Source organism: Bos javanicus, chromosome 1 (assembly GCF_032452875.1).
Source record: "Bos javanicus breed banteng chromosome 1, ARS-OSU_banteng_1.0, whole genome shotgun sequence".
Classification (NCBI taxonomy): domain Eukaryota; kingdom Metazoa; phylum Chordata; class Mammalia; order Artiodactyla; family Bovidae; genus Bos; species Bos javanicus.
Window position 1 is genome coordinate 10,848,315 of NC_083868.1, and position 25,937 is coordinate 10,874,251.

The following is a 25,937-nucleotide window of genomic DNA, read 5'->3' on the forward strand; positions in this document are numbered from 1 at the left end:
ATAATTCCTGAAGGTGTTGCCTTCCCTGAATTTCAAAATTTCCCTTTCTCTGTCAAGTATTAAGAGCTTAACTGCTTCATATGTGAATATCAGCCTACATGTTTCCTTGGTTGTCTTTAATGAAGGAAATTGAACTTTGCATTTATTATATTAATAACATAAATAGTACCAACAGTTAAATAAATCTGCCTTCATATGCCCTGAGTATTTTATCTTGACCCTATATGTATTCATATACATATACATGATCGTGATTAAAAATTACATCAGTTCAGTTCAGTTCAGTCACTCAGTCGTGTCCGACTCTTTGCGGCCCCATGAATCGCAGCACGCCAGGCCTCCCTGTCCATCACCAACTCCCGGAATTCACTCAGACTCACGTCCATCGAGTCAGCGATGCCATCCAGCCATCTCATCCTCTGTCGTCCCCTTCTCCTCCTGCCCCCAATCCCTCCCAGCATCAGAGTCTTTTCCAATGAGTCAGCTCTTCGCATGAGGTGGCCAAAGTAATGGCGTTTCAGCTTTAGCATCATTCCTTCCAAAGAAATCCCAGGGCTGATCTCCTTCAGAATGGACTGGTTGGATCTCCTTGCAGTCCAAGGGACTCTCACGAGTCTTCTCCAACACCACAGTTCAAAAGCATCAATTCTTCAGCACTCAGCTTTCTTCACGGACCAACTCTCACATCCATACATGACCACTGGAAAAACCATAGCCTTTACTAGATGGACCTTTGTTGGCTTCATTAAAAAAGCTAATATTCTCATTAAATAAGAATGTTATTGAACAACAGCAAATTCTTGCAGAAGAATATTGGAGGCAATAATAGTTAGGATCTCAGAGTCTGAGTTCTGGTTTTCACCATCATCAGACCAACCCTCCTTTTCTAAATGTTGAAAAGTCTCCTTAATGAATCTTAAAATGAGCTGACAGTGTTTAGGGGGTTAGTAAATATAATGGATGTCAAAGTAAATGTTTCAATAAGTGTTCAGGCTTGACTACCAGTGGAAAACATAGCAGTCAAGTGTCTGCCCCCTTATGGATGTAACAAATATAGATGCAGACTGATACGGAGGTCCTAAATTAAAGTTTTTCTTCATATTATCCTTTGGTGGGCTCTGGGAAGATCCACGTTACAGTAAGAACTGTGCAGAAATGATTTGTGTTTACATGTAAAGCTGAGTGAGGTTCTGGGCTCACATAATCATCAATACATAAATGTCCAGGGCTTCCCTGGTGGCTCAGATGGTCAAGAATCTGCCCTTGGTGTGGGAGACCCTGGTTTGACCCCTGGGTCAGAAAGATTCCCTGGAGAAGGGAATGGCAACTCACTCCAGTATTCTTATATTCTTGCCTGGAGAAGTCCATGGACAGAGGAGCGTGGTGGGCTACAGTCCATGGGGTCACAAGGAGTCACACATGACTGAGCAACTAACATGAACAACAACAGAAAGTGCAGCAGGAGTTTAGGAAGCTGTATGGCATGCAGGACAGTGTTTATTTGTATGAGTTTGCCCTGTGCATTCTGTCTAGCATCCTAGGTCCCCAGCTATTAAATGCCGTTAATATCCTCCCTACTTCTATCACAGTGGCAATCCAAAAGACCTCCACATTCCCCGCCATCCCACACTCCAGAATGCTGTGCATCAGAGTTTAAATCCCAGCTGAGTGATCTGGGCCAAGTCACAAAGTGTCTCTGACTGTTTCCTAGTTTGTAAAATGAAGTTGATAATAATTGCTAACTCAAAGGGTGTGAGCGTTAAATAAGATGGTATGAAAAGCTCTTAGTAAAGTGCTTGAAATGTAGGAAACATTCAGGGGTAGCTTTCTTTTTTTAAAAAAATAGAACCAGGACCTTATTAGAGAAGTTTTACCAGCTTGTCTCAGAGAGTCACCCTATGAGCTAAACAGTACATAGTAAGTACCCTACATATGAATGGGAGTTTCATTCTGAGCGCATGTTCATAAATCCAGTTCGTTCATAAGTTCATCAGAGTTAGCCTAGGTACCCAACCAATACAACTGGCTATATAGTACTGTACTGTAATAGATGTATAATTCATTTCACACAAATAATACATAAAAGGGGCTTCCCTGGTGGCTCAGACAGTAAAGAATCTGCCTGCAATGCAGGAGGACAAGTTCGATCCCTGGGTCAGGAAGTTCCCTTGAAGAAGGGAATAGCAATCCACTCCAGTATTCTTGCCTGGGAAATCCAGTGGCCGGAGGAGCCTGGTGGGCAACAGTCCATGGAGTCACAAAGAGTGACACACAATTCATAAAAAGTACTCTTGCCTGGAAAATCCCATGGACGGAGGAGCCTGGTAGGCTGCAGTCCATCAGGTCGCTAAGAGTCAGACACGACTGAACGACTTCACTTTCACTTTTCACTTTCATGCATTGGAGAAGGAAATGGCAACCCACTCCAGTGTTCTTGCCTGGAGAATCCCAGGGACGGGGGAGCCTGGTGGGCTGCCGTCTGTGGGGTCGCACAGAGTCAGACACGACTGAAGCGACTTAGCAGCAGCACCAAACATCACTGAATTAAGTAAAACAAACAAACAAAAAAAGAAAACACATTCACCTTACAGCACAGTACCTTGAAAAGTACAGCAGTACCAGCTGCTTTTACACTTGCTTCTGGACACCCTGGGCTTGAATAAAGATACTGTACTACTGAACTCTATCCTGTACCACACAGTAAATTACAGAAAAGCACAGCCACCTGTAGAGGATCCGCCTGCACCGTGTACTCCAGACACGTGAACTAACTTACGGGACTCAGTATGCAACTACACATTCACTTCTTTGAAAGTTTGCCACTGAAAGGTTCATATGTAGAAGACTTACGGTACCCTTAAAATTAATGAATGTAACAAACCATATAATAGTCCTAAAATCTCACTCTTTCTCCCTATATTCCTCTTCTCCCTCTCCCCAAAGCCTCGTTCCTTGCTTATCTCACCGACATGTGCTCCTATACAGGGCTATTGAAAATATCTAAAATTCTCAGAGGATTTCCTCTCATTGTTCCTGCAGTCCTTATCATCATCAGAGCTTCAAAGGCCTACCAGAATTTGTTGTTTTTCTCAAGAACAATCAGTCAGATCCACAGAGAGGGTCAGTCACCCAGGCGTTCTTTTAATTTATATTGAAAAAATAAGTGTATCACAGAACAGTTTTCCAATATTTTAAGCTCTTTGACCAGCTGCGATTTGCCTTCAGGGATTTTTATTCTGTGGTTTTTCTGAGCCACAAAACTGAAATGGCTAAACCAAAGTGAGGCTGTTGTTCCTAAAACGGTTGTTCTCACGGATCATGAAATCATCTGGCTGAAAGCTTTTGTGTGGATAGCATTTGTGTTTGTTCTGTATTTGCATGACTGCCTGAACAGGCCAGGCTGAAGATCCGGAAAATGCAGTGGCTCCTGGAAAGTCTTTGTGGGCAGCGGTCAGCTTGTCTGTATGTAACCCGTACACAGAGTACTCTAATATTCCTCCAGAGGCACAGGAGGTCTTATAAGACCAGATGTGCGTGATTGCATCAAGAAATGGCCCCCTGGTCCATTTTCTCTTAGCCATAATGCAGCAATGAACAAAGCACTTTTAAAATGGGGAAAATGAGATTAAATATTGTCCTTCATCAAACCTGGAAGCTAAGCCTTTTCAGGCCCCTCTTAACGTACGGGTAAAACTGGTTTCCTGTTGCCCTTCTATCACCTTGGGACTGGTGGGGAGGAGAGTTTATGCTGGGCAACGTTTAGCTTAGAATTGGTTTATTATTAATACAGTGAACACCAGAACCAACAAACTCAGAAGTCCTTGAGTTGCTATCCTTCTATTTCTCTCTTTTTGTAGGGGACTACATGATGCAAAGCTGCTACAGGCAGTGAAATAACACATTTCTGCTTACGTTTTTATGTTTCTTATGTTTAATTTACTACACAGTCAAAGTAACATGTTTTGAACACTATTGAAGTTACTTTATACTGAAGTTACTTTCTGGCTCAAGAAGTAAATGGTCTATTTGAAAAATTAGAAATATTTATTTTGGATTGGGAATAATACTCCTTTGTCTTGTCAGTGTATTTTTTTTTAGAGTGATGTGATTATCTTTTTAAAAATGCATAGGTGTCTGATCACTGAACACAAGAATACCGTATTTTTTGAATATTTATTCATATTAAATCAGCCTCACATTGTTAAACTAATGTTTACGTCACTAAAATGATTGTTGTTTATCTTCCCAAAAAACAGAAAAAGTATTTATTACTGTTTTCAAATAATACATGCACCTTCAAAGAAAAAGGTAGAGAAATTTATAGGCGTGATCTCTCACCCAGAATAAATTAATGATAGCTTTTTGCGGTAGCATCTTTCAGGCTTTTTTCTATGCACAGTTGATGTGTTTCCATATTCCTTCGAGTAATTAAGGAATAGGGCTTCATCATTTGTAAAGGTCTTTGGCATACGTGTGCATGTTTCAGCCCTGGGAAAACCTAGATTCCTTGTGACAGAAGTGAGGTTCAGAAGAATGACACTTGCCCAGGAACACAGAAAGAACAAGTGGTGGCATTAACATGGACCCCAAGACTGACTACCAGGTCTTCAACTGAGATTTAAACCACAAACTCAACTGCTTTCCCCTGAGTCACAGTTGCTAATGAGTTAACCACTGATGAAGGTTTTGCTCTGTGATTTTGGTATCTTTTTCTTCAACTGAAGCACCATTTAGGCATCTTGTCATCAGGAAGTCCTCAAAAAGTACAATAATCCTTCCGTGAACACCATTTTATAAGGAGTAATAAAGTCCCTTATACAACGGAAAAAGGATGAAATACAGAAACAGCATTGTTCACATGTATTTGTGAGTTGCAGAAGGAAGTAGGTCTTCATTTGATAGTGAACAGAATATTAGTCATCCTCACAATAGGTGTCATAGATTAATTCATAAGTAGGATATTTAATAAATGCAATTTTATAGTATTGCAATCTGAAATGGATTTTAAAAAGTTTTTGTTTCCTCATTACAATGAGAAGGTAAGAGTTATTATTTCTATTAATATTTTACTTATTAAAAACACAGCCTCAGATGTGGTCATTCGCCCTTGGTCACTTACACTATAAATATCAGGTTTGGCTGTCTCCACCCCCCTTTCCCCTCTCGTGCTGCCAGGCTGTGTGATAAAGGACCGAATCACCTTTTCCTTTGGATGTATCCAAATGTCTTTGTATTCTCAGCAACATTTTTTTCTCCTGTTCTGAAGACTTGGCTTGCTGCCATTTTCTTCTCCCTCACTGTTGCTGCCAATGTGTGGCATTCAAAATTGACTTGGGCATATAATCCCATCTTTGAATGCCTGGTCTGTATGCATCCCTAAGCTGTATGGTCTTGTTGAAACTGCTGATCCAAATGACATCCCGTCCAGGACAGCTTCTCTTCCTACGTACACCACTGCTCACTTTTTCTTATTTTCCTACCTTTCTATTTCCAGGGCCACACCCAAGAGGCTTTATCCCTCCTTCATGGCTTTACCAAGCTTCCCAGGTGGCTCAGTGGTAAAGAATCCACTTGCCAATGCAGGAGACGTGGGTTCGATCCCTGGGTCAGGAAGAAGGAGAATGAAATGGCAGCCCACTCTAGTATTCTTGCCTGGGATATCCCATGGACAGAGAGCCTGGGCGGGGGGGTTACAGTCCATGGGGTCACAAAAGAGTCAGACATGACTTAGCAACTAAAGAACAACAAGCGACCTGGCTTTGCTGTCCCCTTGTCCATTGTTAATCCTAAAAGCTTTGTTTCTCTCCCTTGCCCATTTCTTGAAAGACCAGGGTAAGTTCAGGTTAATATTTTCTGAGAACCAGAAGCACTTTGGAAATACCAGCTAATGGTAAATAATAGTGGACACTATTGTGCCTCCTTCAGTGTTTTCTTTGGGTCAAACCCAAAATTGTGAAAGTCGACAAACACAAAAGGAAATACTCTCACTTCATACATTTCAACGGTATGTCATCTATTAAATAGAAACCAGTCTTTAGAAATACGGAGAGGAGAAAAAAAACAGAGAGGGAGATAAACTCTGGCTTACCTCTGCCTCCCTCAAACTGGGAACAAATTTCATTCGCTAAATGGCAGATTATGTGGTGAAGCTTTGTTCTCCTGATAAATTCCTATTTGCATTTCCCCTGGGGATTTAACAGAGTCCTTTTGTAGTTAATTAACTGTAAAATAAGATAAGGTTGGACAGTTGTAAAAGGAGTTATCTTTAAGATTTTCCACTGGACTGGGCATCATGTATTTTATTTCTAATCAAAAGCCAAGAAACTATCTCTAAACTCACTGGGAGGAAAACCCACTCTCACCAGCCCCTCTCCTTTGATGTTGCCGCGTGTCCTGGTGAGTGCTTTTATTGGAAAACTTAAGGAGCAGGATTGGCACATCAATAGCGATAAGCCTTTTGAAGTGGTACCCCTCCCATCCTTGATGCTGGAGATTAACTGTGGTCCTTTTCTAGCTGCTCCTTTTTTTATATATGACTTGTGTATTGCACATGCTTTTTTCCCTGCGCTGTGTTCAGGAGCCACAACTTAACCATCTCGATTTGTCTTGTTTGCTTTCTGTGTGTCTTGCTTCCTGTACCCAGTCGAGCCTGTTGATGCCCGCCCTGCTGCCGACCGAGGACTGACCACTCGACCAGGTATAACCCGGGTACCCTCCTCCCCGCCGCATCCCGCGCTTATGGAGAAGCAGGATGCGAAAGGACCGTGGAAACCAAACTTTAAAACTCTCCCTTGTTTTCCCTTACACTTCATTTCCCAAGTCCCTAATTAGGTGTGTTTTTTTGTTTTTTGTTTTTTTTAATTCTGTCTGAGCATTCCTTTTGAAACAATGAAAAGGAGCCCTTCCAATGCTTGGGATTTTTTTTTTTTTTTTATTCTTTTTTTAAGTGGAGAGGGTTCTAGAGACCCTATCCTTCCTGGAAAAATGGAGACCTACACAGATGTAGACTTCAGCTGGTGGCGACCTGGTTACTTCTAGGAGCGTCTCGTTTCTTCCTTTCTTATTTGGCATCTGGATGTTCCGTTTCTAACTGAACCTGGCTCAGACTTCAGTTCTTGTTAGATGTGCCTTCCTAAAAATAGCGGAATTGGAATATCTTTAGAGCCCAGAAATATTTCCGTTTTATCATTTGTGAGTTGTATATGGTTATTGTTGATGAGTGTCTAAAACACAGCAGAAGTTCCATGCCTAACTGTCCATACAAGTCCCTTATTTTTTATGCTACTTTAAATTCCCATTAACACCAGTATGGACACTTCTCTTTTTTTGTAATTTCCCGAGCATTAGGAAGAAACGCATGTTCACCTTTGTTCTGTATTGAACCTAGGTCTCAAATGTACTTTTACACACAACAGAAACATATGCATGCCTGGTTTTGACCCCATGCACAACCTCACCCAATTGATAGCACCACTGCTTTCAGTGGATCAGAGAGAGGAGAGAAGTTACCTGGATTGGCAAATCTCGGTATATATTTTGGGAATATTTTACTCCCAAGAGTGCAACCCTACCCATATTTTCCCTTGTATCCTCATAACGTCCCCTGCAGTAATCTCGGAACAGGGCGCTAACCTCACAGGGACATGTTAATGCTAGGAGTTGTTGACCTCTGATCCCCTGTTCAGATGCAGCCAGCAGCAGGGCCAGAAGCAGGAGCCTGCCCCTCTTTCTTCCAGCTCAGGTTCAGGTTGCATCTGCCTCCAACCACCGTCATAGAGGAGAAATTCAGAGTCTGCCTGTGGCTTCTTCATGCCTCTGCAGTGTAATTAACAGGGCATCAGGGACTGTGGAGTGACAGATCTTGACAGCCGATCTCCTTGATTCTATGATCCCTTTCTGTAGGGCTTTTCAGAGACATAAATTACAGTAAGTCAGGCACAGCTTCAGCTCGCCTAACGTCTTCCTTATTGCCTGTGTCACACAAGTGAATTTCAAGGAACAGGGAATTGACACATCCCCGGCCTGCTCAGCCCACTGGTAGGACCCAAGGCTGAGGGTTGGTTCCGTTCTAACTGCGTCTGAGACCGGCTCGGGTTGGTCCTTTGCCTTGGGCCATTTTTTCATGGCACTTCCTACTTTATTTTTAAAGGAAGAGATGCTTCTCATCCACAGGCATACAGTGTGAATTAGAAGCACTGACTCAATAAGCTTTATTAAGTTGCTATATTGGGCACACAGGGCCATTATGTTCCTACTGAAATACCCAGGAAGAGGTAACACCACCGAAGTCTTTTTTTTTTTTTTAAACATGAAATGGACTTCTCCATACATTCTTAAATGAAAGCGATTTGTTTTAAGCGTTAGTGGATATACAGGGATGGGAAGAAGCCTTTTCTAAAGTCCCCGTTGTAACATTGGCAATAGCTCCTTTTGTTATTTTACGAAGACCCCTCAGCTGCTTTGGAGGGTTGAAAGAGTTGAAGTGATAAGGTCCTTGCTCTCAGGAACTTGAAGTAGCATCGAAGAACCACACTGCATATTTAGAAAGATGAGATGGAATTAGAAAGACAGGGAAACTCAAAGCAACAGGGGTGTAAACCATCTTGTGATGTTTGGAATGTGAGCAGGTGGGCCATTAACCGAGGGGTGCATTGCTGGAGATGAACTTCAGGATGGGTTTTGAAAGGTTTGGAGCACATCCATTTGCAAAGAGGAGAATAGTTCTATATGGATGAGAGAATGACCAGGGCCAGTCTTCCTTTCTTAGACGGTTGTAAAACTTGAGTTCCGCCAGGAGAGGGCCATAGATGGGAAAGAATTCTCAGAAAGTGAGGGAGACTCTAACTCAGGTATGTTTCTGAATAACTTTATTTGCTGCGTGTATATTAAGATATACATATGCCCTGTATTTTTTGCACTTGTAATGAGCCTTTTGGAAATGTGGATCAGTTTTCCCCCTACGTTTTCTATTCAATAGCATTAGTTTTGGTTCTTCATCATCACACTTTCTGAGACCACATGCTTGAATCTACTGTGCCAAATTATACTGTTATTCTTCCTGAACTTAGAAGACCCTTCCAAGATTGTCCCATCATGTCATTCAATTGATGGCATTGTTTTTTACACAATCACTGTCGTCACTTGGAAACAAGTAGAGAAACGGCTTTTGTATAATCACAGCTAAGGAAAAGGACTTCTCCTTGACTTTCATATCTGAAATACCAGGACACAGTAACTTCTAGAATGTAGTGTCGCAGAGGGAAACCATAATATCAGTAATGATTTCTGGGGACAGTGACCTTTATAGCTACTCCCCTAGCCTTACTTCCTGAGAGAAATAGACTCTGAAGGACGAGTTACAGCATTTGACCAGAATAAAGAAGACAAATAGAGACATACCTCACTTTATTGCACTTTACAGTTATTGCATTTTTTTTTTCAAACTGAAGTTTTGCAGCAACCCTGAGATAAGCAAGCTCCATTTTTCCGGCAGCATTTGCTCAACTCGTGTCTCTAAGTCACTTTTTGGTAACTCTTAGGTTATTTCGACCTTCTTTATTATCATTCTATCATGGTGATCTGTGATAATCATCTTTGATGTTACTATTGCAAGAAGATTACAACTCGATGAAGGCTTAGATGATGGGTAGCCTTTTTTGGCAATAAAGTATTTTTAATTAAGGTACACACATTGTTTTTTAGAAATAGACTACAGCACAGTGGAAGCATAACCTTTATATGCACTGGGAAACCAAAAAATGTGTATGACTCACTTTATTGCAATATTAACTTTATTGCGATGGTCTGAAACTAAATCCCCAATGTCTCTGAGGTATGTTTCCACTATAATTTGACCACCCTTCTCCAGTCCTAATAAAGAAAACCAGATCCTTTGAGAAAGCATCTTCAAATGAACAGCAGGCTGTTCCTGACTCACCGTGACTTAGAGAACAAGAGTCCCAGCAGGGCTTAGAGTAGAATCAGAGCAGCTCAGGGACTGCATTGGGTAAACCTGCAAGGAAAGGTCCACGCGATTTATGTACATCTTCTTAAATCATCACATATGACTAGACACAGTTTCAGCTTTTATTATCAATGATATTTCCCTGGTGAAAGCTTATTAGTTTTTCCCCTTTAAATGAGATTTGCTTAATGAAAGGCTCTTTGGTGACTGACTATACATGCTGTATAAAAAATGAGCTCTTTTTCTGCTGAAAGTCCTGAAAGCTGTTGTGCCATAATTAATTATCTGTTGTTCTGACTTACTGCATGAATTTGAAAATTTTTTGACCATTGGAAGTATTCTTGGTATCCTTTCAGGACGAGTGTGGGTTTTTATTTATTTATTTATTTATTTATTAATATAAATTTATCTTAATTGGAGGCTAATTACTTTACAATATTGTATTGGTTTTGCCATACATCGAGAGTGTGGGTTTTTTAAATTTTGAGTGAAGAGCTAGCTCATTCTTTACCTTTTTATAATGTGGTTATTTTGTCTCACAAATCTCGAAAGAAAGAGTATTCAAGACAGTTTTCTTAAAAATCTCAGAAATATAGCTTTAACTGTTGTGTTGTTAGATCCTGATGACAGAAAGAAGTAAGGTATAAAGAAATGACTTTAGTTCTAAAAGGACCTCAGATTTAAAAGGGTTTATAGAAAGAGAAAAATGTACAACGAATGAGGGATAAACAAGCATTAGTGTCACAGCCGAATAAAAATTTGTATCAGGAAGACTAGAGGTCAGAATAAGATGAAATTTATTAGAAAGTGCTGCTCATTTTAAGGCAGGAACATAAATAAGAATGGAGAGCCTTACAGTTCTTGTGACAGGGTTAGGGGTCGGGTACAGTCAGTGCGCTGAGTGGACCAGTTAAAAGATGAGAGAAGGAGAAATTGTCCCGCTTTGATGGTGCTTCTGTCTTTGATGTGTATATTGAAGAGAATGGTCTTTTGTTAAAAGGAGATCAAAGCCCTAGAAAGACGAAGATGAGAAAAGAAGGCACTAGTCCTTTGTAATGGGCTTCCCAGGTGGCGCAGTGGTAAAGAACCCACCTGCCAGTGCGGAAAACGCAGGAGACGTGGGTTTGATCCCTGGGTCAGGAAGATTCCCTTGGAGGAGGAAATGGCAACCCACTCCAGTATTCTTGCCTGAAAAAAACCCCATGGACAGAGGAGCCTGGCAGGCCGCAGTCCATGGGATCGCAAAGAGACAGACCTGAGCACACAGTCTTTTGTAATAGCTATGTTACTATATAATAAATAACCCCATAACTTAGCAACTTAAAAATAAACATTTTGCTTCTTATAATGAATTTCAAGGATTTCAGGCATGGCTTAGCTGGATGCTTAAGGCTCAGGATCTCTCAGGAAGTTGCAATCAAGACATCTGTCGTAGCTCCATGCGTCTGAGGGCTTGAGGTTTGGCTGGGCTGGTCAGGTTTTTTTTCCATGATGGTTCACTCACGTGGCAGTTGGCAGGAGACCTCGGTGCCTGCCCATGTGAATCTTTTTAAAAGGACTGCTTGAGTATCCTCACAACATGGCAGCCAACTTTTTCAGACCAAGTGATCTGAGATAGATTACAAAGGAAGCTGTCCTTTGCAATCCAGTCTCAAGTCATACATGACCACTTTTGCTACATTCTGTTCATGAGAAGCAAGTCTCTATATATAATCACAAGGGAATTAAGTCCCACCTCTTGATGGTAAGAGTATCTATAATTAGTGGCTATATTTTTAAACTACCACACTTCTCTACCCAAGTGTAAGTCCCTAGGACCCAGGTAAATCACAGTCTAGGAGAACCAGAGGGCAAGATCATAGAACCACTCTCACTGATCTTTGTGGACTAGCAAGACCTGGGAAGACAGGAATAAGAAAAACATAGTTCTGATGAGCAGAAGACAGCATCACAGGCCACGCCGGATGGAGATTGACATTGATCTAGGGTCCGTTTTTGAATAGGTTGTTAAATGGAAGCTCTTTGAGCAATTGGCCAAGGAATCAGTGATATGTCACAACCAGCGTGAGCTCCCTGGATCTTGTCAAATTATCCCCTTTTCTCTTTTGTATAGAGTGTGCTGTTAGACTGGCCCATCATATGCTGTGGACAGTGCTTTTCACTTTTAACAAGATGTGTGACAGGGTTCACAGCACCTTGTAGACAAGATTGTAAGAGCGACGGACCAAAAGCAAGAAATTAGGTCCCATGGGAGCTGAAGGAACTTGGAGCCCAAGTAGGAGAAAAATCAGCAGGAACGTGACGTCTCTTCTTGAGTTTCTGATCTGTTCAAGGCTGTTGTGCAGAAAGGAGGTTCAGGCTTGTTCTGTGTTGAACAAGGAGTGGAAGTTACAAGGAAACTGATTTTGGCTTCGTGTAAGAAACACCATTCTAGTAGACAAAGCTGTCTGAAAATGCAGGCAAACAGATCTATTCCTCTCTTTTCAAGTAGAGCTGAGAGTTTACCCCTGGGTGGGAAGAGCAGAAAACAGGTGATTTTAGAAGCCATTCTCATCCTAAAATTCAGACTTTTGATATTTAAATGCTACAACATGTAAATCATATTTATACTAAACTCTTTCACTTTGGGTTTTAAAAATTACTTTGCGTTTTGTTTTTAAACTTCAAATTATCATCAGAAAAATTAAATTCATGATAATAATTAGTGTAAGGATCATATAGTAATTTATAAAGAAGCATTAGTACATTAGAAAATCTCTTAGTCCCACAGAAACAGTTTTCAAAAATTATGTACTGCAGTTCTTTATTCAGCAGATGAACCAGTTACATTTTGTATTAATATCTGTAACTAAATCACTTAACTAAATAAATGATACGATTTTTACAGAGCTCCACTGCATAGATGCATGAGCATAATTTATTTGTAATAGGAACAAAGTCCCAAAGTAGCAGTTTTGTTCTACCAGGTAATTAATGCTCATTTTTAAAGCCTTTTATTACCTTTTCTGAAGGAAAAAGACACATTATAGGCTAAGCTGTAAGCCCCTAAACCAAGCCAGCATATTCTAGGAACAAATCCTTGCCACCCTCGCAACTACCATTTAACTTCTATTTTTCCCCATTAAGAAAAAAATTATAGCATGTTAAGTTCAAATTTCTTTAATCTTTAATTTCTTTTTGTTTAAAAAAGGCAGTGCTTAAGGATTTAAATATAGGGTGTCATTTTTCTTGAAGAAAGTCGTTAATCTATTTTCGTCTAACTTTAGGCTTAGGAGGAAGTTTCTGGTAGGCTTTGTGTTGAAATGATATTGTTTATAGATAAAACAAATGGACTGGCCTTTGTGTTTTGATTATGGTACAATGCTTATGGTGTCATACAGGTTCGGGATTAACAAACATCAAGACGGAAGAGATCTCTGAAGTGAAGATGGATGCAGAATTCCGACATGATTCAGGATATGAAGTTCATCATCAAAAATTGGTAGGTGAAAAAAGAAATTATGCAAATGAACTTACAAAGCAGAAACAGACTCACAGACTTAGAGAATGAACTTGTGGGATGGACATTGCATAGGGCTATTTTTAAGATGGATAACCAACAAGGTCCTACTGCAGAGCCCAGGAAACTCTGCTCAACGTTATGTGGCAGCCTGGATCAGAAGGGAGTTTGGGGGAGAATGGATCCATGTATGTGTATGGCTGAGTCCCTTCGCTGTTTACCTGAAACTATCACAACATTGTTAATTGGCTATATCCCAATACAAAATATAAAGTTTAAAAAATAAATAAATAAAAATTGGTAGGTGACATAATCTACCTCTTCCTGCCATTCTGTCTTGCCAAATGACTCACATTCCTCCTGGGTCAGAAATCCAGTTAAGGAAAAGATTAAAACAAAAATTACATGCTTGTCTATAGGCGCATCATGAAAATAGGAGGAAAAGAAAAAGAGGCTCTTTAAATGGTAGTTCTTAGTGTATGAAATGCTTAGATAGCACCGACTCAATGGACATGAATTTGAGCAAATGCCAGGAGATAGTGGAGAACAGAGGAGCCTGGTATGCTACAGTCCATGGGGTCACAGAGAGTCGGACACGACTTAGTGACTGAACAGCAACAAAAATAGGTCTAGAAAGCAGTTAAACCCACAAAGGACTTAAAATGGAATTAATTTCTAGTCTAGCAGCCATTTTAATTAACTTCCTGTCTGTTTTCTAGGACAGCAGTCTTTTGGTATGTTTGTGTGAGGGATCAAAATTTCAAATAAACAGGTGCAAATACTACTTAGGTTCACAAAACAGCATTCCTGGCCGTTTGCTTAATTTCACGTTTGGAACTCTCTCCCTGGGTCTTTTCGCCTCTCCCTTGCCCATCCTTCGGTTCCCTCCCCACCCTTTAAATTCTTCCTGAGGGGCAGGATGTTTGGGACCTCTGGAGGTGGGTAGAAGGGGTGGATGAGCACTATCCCCAGCAGTGCTGTTCAGCAGAAGACTTGGCCAGGAAAGACAGTGGCTTCCTTTTCAGATACACTCACCCTTTCCCCACCCCCAAATGTTAGAATTGGAGTAAATCAGAAAACACCCATCATTTCCTTTAAGGTAGTTACATAAAGCCCTTTACCAAAAACCTCAGGTAAACAGTCCTTCATGATGTTAGGGTTCCTGCCATCTTAAGAGTAAGTCCAGTGAGTGGCTTAAATTAATAATGGAAGTCATTTGACTGCACATTCAGTAGTGAATAAAGGTGGTAGTAAAATTCTGAAAGCAGTAATAATCCTTGAGAAGGACGCTCTTAGGCACTTTATTTTTGTTTGTGTGTGTATATAAGTGTATGTGTCTTTTTCCCTTTCAAGGGGAAACTGTCTTTCCAATATTTGTGAATAAAATTTATAAATCCAAGTATTAAACTCCAACAGAAGCACCTGTAAAGTATGATGCGTGCCTCTTTTCACTGTAAATGACTGGACAAATCCAAAACTGACTTGCAGCTCAGATTTGCATTTTAACTCCCATAATCTTTTCGATAAAAGCACACTAAACTCTTTGAAGCATGGTTTTCCTTGGAAGGTTAATCCAGTGTCAGTTATTATAGAATCAGGGCCACTCTTGATCTGGGTGATGCTGAAGAGGTTAATAAAAAAAAAAACTGGGAATTCTGCTGAAGAGTTGGATGCTGGTGGGGCAGATAGCTGAAGATTAATGTGTGACTTTGCGTTTTCTGGTGCCTGTGTCATGAAAACCCATCTCCGCAATTACACAAACTCCTATAACGTGACAGTGACTAATGCTGGCAGCAGCGATTATGAGAATCAGCTCCCTCTGCTGAACTAGTTGATAAGATAATGTACTATAATTAGTGCAATGAATATTACAAAATTACAGTATTTTCTTAAAGACACAGGAAGATGTCCAGAATTACACACATTTCTGACTACCTCATACTTGTATCATTAGCTAATTAATGATTTGTTCTTTACAAATATGTTGAGGGAGTATATTTGTTTAGAAAGGGGCATGATTATGAACAGTTTCTAGTTTTGTTGCAGATAAACCATGAATAAAACTCTTTTCGAAATTTGCTTTGTTTGCTGCATTTCATGTTGCCTTTTCAGATTGCTAGGATGTCAGTTCTAGTTTTCACTGTCATTTACTATCTTGAGATTATATCAAAAAATTATTTAGGGAGCTATTTTTATTAATTTATATAGTAAACATGGTATATATTCTGTAGTAATTAAACCAGATGATCTGGCATAAGAGTATCTCCATATATGAAAGATGATAAAAGTTGCCATGTGCTTTTATAATTCCGTTCAAGTAAAGATGAAAAATAATGACTCGCTTTTACAAATAGTATGAAGGAATGTAGTATAATAAATTTATCACTGAATAAATTTCTTCTTCACAGTATTCTCTAAATTCTTTTCATGTTTAACTCAAATAAACATCAAGACTAAAACATTTTTAGTTGGGTTGCCAGAGACATCATAGTAAGAAAGCACATGTCAATGTGTGGCTATTAAAATTCTTATCTTGTTGCCGACTGCTGCTTCTGTTTGAAATAAGTGCCTTATAAGCATATGATGCTTCTCAAGGTTAATTAGTGTCTTGCAGAATTATTGTGGCTTAAAGTAGGTAACAAGATGTCTGTTTTCTTCTGTTTAATGCCTTTGTCTTAGATTGCATGTTCATGTGTTTTGAAAATGTCCTTCTAAGAAAACGACGGCATCTGTAGTTTGGAGAAGTACCTAAGGCGCAGCTGTCACGCGTCAGATCTCCCAGTTTAAACCTGCTGTGACTGGGAAGATACTGACCTCCTTTCATCATCATGAACCGTGCCTTTCCAGTTTCTGATAGATCTAAGAGCTGCCCTCCCCCACTTAACAGAATGTCCACCTATCAGAGGGTTTCAGATCCCTGCGGGCTGCTGTTTGCCTTCCTAAAGACATATTGGTAGGGAAGGGGAGGAGGGAGTGGCCATCCCAGGACTGAGGAAGGCACGTGGTGCATTATTCTACAGACTGAAGATGTCATTTTTAGTCAGTATTATTCGGCCTTTTTTCAAGTGCGCACCAAATAATTTGAGTGACCAACAATTCAAACTTACGGCATAAAACGTAGACTGGATATACTGAAACTTTCCACATTCCTCATCCATACGTCTCCCGTAGTTACAATCCTTTTCCTTGATTTGTTTTCAAGGTGTTCTTTGCAGAAGACGTGGGTTCCAACAAAGGAGCCATCATTGGGCTCATGGTGGGCGGTGTTGTCATAGCAACAGTGATCGTCATCACTTTGGTGATGCTGAAGAAGAAACAGTACACATCCATCCATCATGGAGTGGTGGAGGTAGGTGAACCTGGCTGCCTGTTTGCAACTGTCATAAAGGCACTCTTGCTTGGTGTTAGAATCATCCAAATATCTCTTCTTTGGAAAAACAATCCCCATTCCTGCTCAAGTTGCAGCTGTTTTCTTGCTTCTGGTTTTTATTCCTTCTGACTTATAACTACTGTGGTCAAGGCAATAGGGATATATGCTATCTCAGCTTCTTATTTTCTGTTGAAATATCAGAATAGTACTAAGGATAATGCCTGGCTTAAAGACATTGTGACTGCCGTGAAACATTTTTTTAAAACAAGTTACAAATAAAAACGGAGGTGGAAGGCTGCTTTTTGTTGAAAAAAACTTTTTTTGACACATTTATTCCTGGATTTTTTTTCTTCTGACTACGCTGGGGTCTTTGTTGCGCCAGCAAGCTCAACAGTGTGTGGGCTCTCTAGTTGTGGCGTGTGGGATCTTAGTTCCCCAACCAGGGACTGAATCTGTGTCCCCTGCACTAGAAGGTGGATTCTTAACCACTGGACCACCAGGCATGTCCCTATTCCTGGACTTTTAAATAAATCATGTGACTTCTAACTCAAGCCAGGTGATAATAATAATTTTCAGTAACCAATCGTACCTTTAGAGTGTCATAGAAAATCACATTGTACCCAAGGGCTGAACAACATATACGAAGTTAGTCAAATCGTTAGCCTGCACTTAGCACCTGAAATGTCCTAGTTTCAAGGTGTTAGTACAGTGGCCCTGAAGATGGAGAGAAGACCCACAAAGTGACAATTCCATTTCCTCGAGACTCTCCCAGCAGCCCAACCTGTGGGAGATAGGAGGATGTACAACACAGAGGTAGTAAGTTACACCAGCAAAATAGATTAAGCTGCAAGATTCAAATATGACTCCTTAAACCCTTGACCTAAAATACTGTAAAATAAAATGTACAAATAAGTTCCTTATATGCATTTAAAATGCAGGTTGAGAAGAGGAGAACCTCACGGTTTATGTAGTTTTTAGGAAACTATTAAAGATAGTGAATTAATACATCTTGAGAAATTGAGAATTGCTAGAGCCAAAAAAGATCTCAAGGATCAATTAATTGATCTCATTTTATACGTAAGAAAACAGACCCAGACAAAAGCAGTGTTCTTTCAGTGTCAGATTCAGTAGAGCCAAGGTCAGACAGAACAGGGATAAAGAATCCACCTGCCAATAGACACACGAGATGTGAGTTCAATCCCTGGGTCATTGGGAAGACCCCCTGGAGTAGGAAATGGCAACTCACTCTAGTATTCGTGCCTAGAAAATCCCATGGACAGAGGAGCCTGGTGGGCTCCAGTGCGTGGGTTCGCAAAGAGTCAGACACGACTTAGCAACTAACCAACAAACGTGTGGGTATTATGTATAAAGTACTGGGAATTAGGACTTTAGCATGGGAATCTGGGGAGGATACCATCCGTATCAGAGCCCCGTGATGCTGGGCAATGAAACAAGGCATCTCGGAGCTGACTGCCGTGATTGTGCTGAGACTTGCTTACAAGGTACCGATTTCCAAGGACACGTTCCCCAGATCCCACCCCAGACCTTGGGAAACAGAATTTCTGAATAGGAGGCTAGCAATCTCAGTGTAGAAAATTTTCACAGCTGAATCAAACATGCAGTCAGTTTTGAGAATCACTGATATATATTTAGTGTTAGTGCTCCTGCCTTTTATATGAAAAGTGAAAGGGTTAGTTGCTCAGTCGTGTCTGGCTCTTTGCCACCCCGTGGGCAGCCCGCCAGGCTCCTCTGTCCATGGAATTCTCCAGGCAAGAATACTGGAGTGTGTTGCCATGCCCTTCTCCAGGGGATCCTCCTGACCCAGCGATCAAACCTAAGTCTCCAAATTGGGAGATTCTTTACCATCTGAGCCACCAGGGTAGCCTTTTATATAGTTATCTAAGCAAACCTTGAGCTTCCCAGGTGGCGCTAGTGGTAAAGAACCTGCCTGCCAGTGCAGGAGACATGAGGTGCGGGTTCAATCCCTGGGTGGGAAAGATGCCCTGGAGAAGGGCATGGCAACTCACTCCAGTATTCTTGCCTGAAGAATCCCAAGAACAGAGGAGGCTGGTGGGCTACAGTTCATGGAGTCAGAAAGAGCCAGATGCAACTTAGCACGCAGGCACATAGCTTCCTGGGGTAAAAACATTTTTTTGATTAGTTAGCAAAAAAAGGTCTCCTCAGTTTTGAACTATTAGAGCAGTTGACACTTTAACACGAATTCTGAAAAAAGTGAGTTAATTTTTAAGCCAGAAAGCATCCCTGTGGGAAGAGAAGTCCTTCAGTCCTTCTCTTGTTGTTTATTTTGTTAGCTTAAGAGCATCTGGGAACCTCTAGACTGACCGCCCCACCTCCTTTGGTGTTTCTTTTCCTTATTTCTGCTCAACTCCTTCTTTTTTTAAGGAAGGATGTTGTGAAGAGCCCAGAAACCATCTCTTTCTCCCTGGAGAGGTCTTCCTTTCTCTCCAGTCCGTAGGTAACCCAAGCCTTCGTCAAGCTCTCTGTTGAGTGTTGGAAGAGATCTTCATCTAAGGCGCTGGATACCATCCCAGCCCTCAGGAAGGTGATGGTCTGGCCAAATTCAGACACTCAGAACTGCAACCCAGCCTGAGCACCTGGGCTGGCTCACCTGGCGGGGTGATGCAGCATGAAAGGGGGTTTCAGCACCATTACTCTCAGAGTACGTGCCGAATCAGGTGATTGCCCCCACCCACATTTCCCTGCCTGTCTGAGTGGGCTTCTCCCCCTTAAGGACAGGGAAATAAGTTTATTGGCAGCTGGTTCAGTTCAGTTCAGTCACTCAGTCGTGTCCGACTCTTTGCGACCCCATGAGCTGCAGCACGCCAGGCCTCCCTGTCCATCACCAACTCCTGGAGTTTACCCAAACTCATGTCCATTGAGTCAGTGATGCCATCCAACCATCTCATCCTCTGTCCCCTTCTCCTCCTGCATTCAACCTTTCCCAGCATCAGGGTCTTTTCAAATGAATCAGTTCTTCACATCAGGTGGCAAAAGTATTGGAGTTTCTGCTTCAATATCAGTCCTTCGAATGAACACCCAGGACTGATCTCCTTCAGAATGGACTGGTTGGATCTCCTTGCAGTCCAAGGGACTCTCAAGAGTCTTCTCCAACACCACAGTTCAAAAGCATCAGTTCTTTGGCGCTCAGCTTTCTTTACAGTCCAAGTCTCACATCCATACATGACTACTGGAAAAACCATAGCCTTGACTAGATGGCTGGTTAACCTGCTTCATTAATGAGTAACCTTATTTCACTAAGAACAAAAATGAGTAAATGGGTATCCCCAGATACCAGGTCCTACATCTGTCAGGACAGAATTCAGCCGTGAAGGAGAAACCCCAACAAAAGCTTTGGTCTCCAGGGATTCGCTCCTTCTTAGAGGGAAGGATTGCTGCAGAAGATCACAGAGATGGGAAAGTGAAGCACGCCTAGGGCTTTTATTCATAGAAACGTTACCAGTTGGAAGTGAGCAGTTGCTAGTTTTTGTTGTGCAAAACTAAGCAGTAAATATTGATTTAATATTTACTTTCATCATGAAGCCAGACATTCAGCCTGTAAGTCATTAGTCGTGGTTTCTCACGGAGATGCCAGTGCTTCACTGGTGCCTCCAGGAGTGACAAGACAGCCCTCTGTTACTCTGTTCCCCAGATTGCGCACACCATCTCTGGTGGCTGACAATGCCAGCACGCACTGAATTACCCACCATTGTCCTGCCAGTGAGGTTCTGCAAATCCCACTGACCCCAGGTTCTGTTAGGAGAACTACACTCATGTCAGCTGACACTGAACATTTTCAAATATATCTTGGAGCTCTCTCCACTATACCTTCTGGACAGAGACTTCACCTTTAACAGGAAAAAAGTAGTATAAAGCCTCTTGATTGAAGAAATTTAAAAAAATTTTTTCGCAGATCTGATAACTGGAACACCAGAGGTCTCCTATCCCCTGCCCCCAGTCATCTCTGATCTGAGTAAAAGGGTTCCTTATTTAGCTTTTTATGGAGATACAGCAGATGACTCTTTTGAAGGAGTGTGCTATCCGATTGGTGACATTATAAAACTATGTCGCTATGGGTCCTTTCTTCCTGGCAGAAAGTCAAGTTTTAGTGGAGGCATCTAGCAACCACTAACAGGGGTGTAGAGCAGTCTGGCAGTTTGGAAAGGTTAAATGGGAGGCAACAGGAAGAAAAAGTGAAGGGATGGGACTTGCCTGGTGGTCCAGTGGCTGAGATGCCACACTCCCAATGCAGGGGGCCCTGATTCAATCCCTGGACAGGGAACTAGATCCCACATGCTGCAACTAAGACCAGGGAAGCCAAACAAATATTAAAGAAAGAAAGAAAAATCGAAGGTAGACTCAAATCAGCAGGAGATTGGAAGCAAACAGCAGGAATAGAAACTAGAAGGTCAAAGGAAAGCATCAGCATGGCAGGGGAGTTCCGGGGTGTGCCTGAAAGATTACTTGATGTAGGCAATAAGTATAACAGCTACTTAGGGAAATAAGGAAATGTAATTATGAAAATGACCGTGTATACAGTAGAAAACCAACATAGCAAGGTTACTAAAAGTGATAAATGATTAACTTGAAAACTTCATTGCTGTTCTCTGAGCATGTCCTTTCCTTCCCAGGTTGCTGGTGTTCTTACACTCCCTGGTTGTTTTACGTGTTTAGTTTATCCTATCCTCTGTTCTTTGTCCACCTCTGGTACAAGCATGCTTAGTGGTGTCTGACTCTTTGCAACCCCATGGACTGTAGTCCACCAGGCTCCTCTGTCCATGGGATTTCCCAGGCAAGGATACTGGGGTGGGTTGCCATTTCCTTCTCCAAGGGATCCTCCCGACCCAGGGATCGAACCTGCAACTCCTGCAGTGGCAGGTGGATTCTTTACCACCTGGGAAGCCTTTGTCCACCTAGATGACCTGAAATGGTAAATCTTTAGAGGCTGAGATTCTCTTGTTGGGACTCAGTGCCATGCATAAAGGGTCACCCATCAACACACACCCTGCTGGTTACCCTACCTAATAAAATTAAAATAGGATGTTCACTGGCCCTCCTCCGAGCTTAAAGCACCTACATGAGAGCCAAGACTCCCCCCCAAGCAGGGGGAGTCTAGAAATTAAGGAGAGATCCAAATAGATTTTATGTCTACAGTCTAATGGTTGAGCTGTAAATTCCTCTGCATATAGTGAAGGAATAAGTGGCTTCAGAGAGTCGAGTTCAGGGAGAGAGGGGTAGGAAGAGGGCATTAGCCAAACAGTAGTCAAAAGTTCTATTCAAGATGGTGTTAGCACCAGGTGGATTGAGCTCTTTGGGCTCAGCTCTCTATAATGTCCATGAAAATGAACATGTACACAGTAGAAAAACCAACATTTCAAGGTTACTAGAAGAGAGAAAAGGGTCAGTAGCAGTGGCCCATGGAAGCCAAGCTGGGGTTCAGTGTAGAGAGTGTCCCAGGGTCTCTGAAGAAGATGAAGACTTCAGATCAGTCATTGCTCCCAGAAAGTCCAAAGAAGGGGTGCTCGGAGGTGCTATGCAGGTAGGTTTTCATCTCAGCCAGTGACACCTGGTTCCTGCCTGGGGTTGGGGTGGGGAAAGAAGCAGGAAGGAGAATTCAGTCCCCTGATCCATTGCCCTGTAATTCCTTCCCGAATAAGCACCACTGGCTCCATTTTCCCCCAGCTCCACTTGAAGGGAAGTGATATTGAGGCCCCGTGCACCCAGGCTCATGGTGGGCTGGCCCTCACCATGCTGGGTGGCCAGCAGCAGGGCTATGGCTGAGCCGTGAGTGACGGATGACTGAGCCCTGCAGGGTAGGAAGTCTCCCTCTGACTTCTTTCGGCAGTGGGTTTATCCATGGACCAGAGCACTCAGCATTCCACCTTTAGCTTTCAAGGATCTGGGGATAAAAAGATGCCATCTACACTCCGTGGGTGCCATGTTGTAAAGGTAATCCCTTCTCCTGTAGCTCCAAGCCCTCTGAGACCTGGGGGCCAAAGCCGCCCCGCTGCAGCACTGGGGAAGCGTGAGCCACCCTCCCAGCAGCAGCGGGTCACAAGAATTAGCAAGTAGAAAGGAGGCTGGGTCCTGGGTGTTCTGTGGAAGGACTGATGCTAAAGCTGAAACTCCAGTACTTTGGCCACCTCATGCGAAGAGTTGACTCATTGGAAAAGACTCTGATGCTGGGAGGGATTGGGGGCAGGAGGAGAAGGGGACGACAGAGGATGAGATGGCTGGATGGCATCACCAACTCGATGGATGTGAGTTTGAGTGAACTCCTGAAGCTGGTGATGGACAGGGAGGCCTCGTGTGCTGCGATTCATGGGGTCGCAAAGAGTCGGACACAACTGAGCGACTGAACTGAACTGAACTGAAGGAGGCTGGGAAAAGACAGGAAAGTTAGCTGTCTGACTCACATACTCTGAGCCTCACATTTCTGGCTGTACTCTCTTAAATAAGAGTTTGGCTTTGGCCTTCGAAGAGAAGATCAGCTATTTAATTGTTGCTCTGCCCCTGATGAATGCAGCCTGTGTGAGGGTTGATGTAGGTTCAGGTAAACTTGTATTAATACAAGTTTAATACTCCAGCAATCAAGCAGCATTATGTTTTCTTCTGCACTCAGACACGTAGCAGTGCCTGATCTCTGAGGCAAGATGCTTTTTAATCTCTACATTCTTTGAAATCTCAGTTAAGAGGTGGCACAGAGGGAAAAGATGCCCACGTTCTAACGGCACAGGACTGCAGACAGGCTGTTTCTCAGCAAGCAGATTCGGAGAGTGAGGGAAATCTCTCATTACTGGTGCTGATCTTTAATGATGGCGTTTTAACTTACAAGTTCCTGGTTAATGACACAACTGCCAATTAAAGCCCAGTGACCTCATTTGTTGAAAACAGAGCAGATCAAAGGAAGAGAAAGGGCTGGGGAAACATCTCTGATTATTCTCCCAGGGACAGCAATGTGGAGCATCCGTTGGCGCGGTGTCCTCCCAGTGGAATTTTATGTCTGTTCCAGCTGCATTAAGATTAGCCAAGGCAGTCATTCCAACTCTCACCCAGACTGAAAAGCCCATGAGGTGGAGTCATAAAGTAACCTTGGGGAAACCAGCTTATTCCAGATGCTAAAGCTGAAACTCCAGTACTTTGGCCACCTCATGCAAAGAGTTGACTCATTGGAAAAGACTCTGATGTTGGGAGGGATTGGGGGCAGGAGGAGAAGGGGACGACAGGATGAGATGGCTGGATGGCATCACCGACTCAATGGACGTGAGTCTGAGTGAACTCCAGGAGTTGGTGGTGGACAGGGAGGCCTGGCGTTCTGCGATTCATGGGGTCGCAAAGAGTCAGACACGACTGAGCGACTGAACTGAACTGATATATAACACTGTATTAGTTTTAAGTTTGCAACATTATGATTTGATGTATGTACATATTGTGAGGTGATTACCAAAATAAGTTTGAAAGTGAAAGTTAGTCGCTCAGTTGTGTCCAACTCTTTGCGATCCCATGAACTGTAAGCCTGGCACGATCCTCTTGGTCCATGGAATTCTCCAGGCAAGAATACTGGAGTTTAGTGAACAACTTTGATTTCACATAATTACAGTTTTTTTTCTTGTTATAAGAACTTTGAAGATCTATTCTTTTAAACAACTTTCAAATATACGATACAGTATTGTTAACTGTAGCACCACGTTTCTCCTCCTGAAGCCAGTAAGGACAGACGCCAGAGCATAGGTCTGTTGGTGCTAGGACATCATGTCGAGGGATGGAAGACAATTCCTATACCGTGACTAGAGCACACCGGCTAGTGAATAATGCAGACCGAAAGAGCGGTGCCGTCACTGTGGGGGTGCAGTCAACAGTATGGAGATTCCTCAATGCACTGAACACAGAACTGGCATACAACCCAGCAACTGCACGTGTGAATATGTATCCAACAGAAATGAAATCACTATCTAGAAAGGACATCTGTACTCCTGTGTTCAGCACAGCATTATTTACAATAGCCGAGGCATGGGAACAAAGTGCCAATTAGTGGATGAATGGCTAAAGAAAATGTGATACACGTGATGGAATATTGTTTAGCCATTAAAAGGAAGGAAATTCTGCCATTTGTGACAACGTGGATGAGCCTTGAGGGTATTATACTAAGCAAAATAAGTGAGACAGAGAAAAAGAAAAATACTGTAAGACTTCACTTATATGAGAAATCTAAAAAAAAAAAAAAACTGAACTCAGGAGAACAGGTTTTGCAAGGCCAAGCAAGTGGTATGGGCGGCTAATTCTCAGAAGACCCGACCTCCCCGGTGGCTTTTCAGGCAAGGGTTTTTAAAGACACAATGAGAGAGAAGGTCATAGGATGCCTGGTGTGGACATCCTTCTGTTGGTCGGTGGTGCGGTAGCCAGGTGAGATTTGGAGAATCAAGGTCACCAGCCCTCTGGTTCCAGCTAATTTAAGGTCTCCATGCTTGTAGTCAACAGGAAGTTGACTTCTTCTTGCCTGTGCTGGTTTCAGTATCTGAGGGAAAAGTTATTTTTGTTTTAAAACAGTAATAACACAATGTAAGTTTTCATGTATTCAGCAAAGAGATAAGTACTTCCTCTCTTCTGTGGACTGTTTGAGGTACAGCAGATACGCTAGGAACCTGAACACCTTTCCCCGTGCCAGATGGACGTCTGGCTCGGCCTGCAGAGAGTAAGAGGGCCGGACAGAGAGCCTGAGAGGACAAACCAAGTTTACAACTCAGAGGACCCACCGTATCAACAGAGGGCATCTGTTTAAATCTTTAGCCAGACATACTTTTAGAATCTTGCTGCTGCTGCTAAGTCGCTTCAGTCGTGTCCAACTCTGTGCGACCCCATAGACGGCAGCCCACCAGGCTCCCCCGTCCCTGGGATTCTCCAGGCAAGAACACTGGAGTGGGTTGCCATTTCCTTCTCCAGTGCGTGAAAGTGAAGTCGCTCAGTCATGTCTGACTCTTCGAGACCCCATGGACTGCAGCCTACCAGGCTCTTCCGTCCATGGGATTTTCCAGGCTAGAGTACTGGAGGAGGGTGCCATTGCCTTCTCCGTTTAGAATCTTCGTGCT

The 25,937-nt window shown here is 42.4% G+C and overlaps 1 protein-coding gene across 7 annotated transcripts in view; it reads left to right on the forward strand.

The window, feature by feature from the left end:
- The window catches only part of APP (amyloid beta precursor protein), a 312,159-nt gene that overhangs the window by 282,505 nt on the left and 3,717 nt on the right, over positions 1–25,937 (forward strand). For 4 of the 7 annotated variants that reach the window (XM_061424251.1, XM_061424401.1, XM_061424605.1 and 1 more), the window contains 3 exons: positions 6,644–6,697; positions 13,345–13,445; positions 16,666–16,812. In XM_061424251.1, coding sequence (XP_061280235.1) covers positions 6,644–6,697; positions 13,345–13,445; positions 16,666–16,812 — 302 coding nt within the window. The remainder of the gene's footprint in view (positions 1–6,643; positions 6,698–13,344; positions 13,446–16,665; positions 16,813–25,937) is intronic. The other 3 variants (XM_061424334.1, XM_061424474.1, XM_061424636.1) reach the window with 1 other exon arrangement.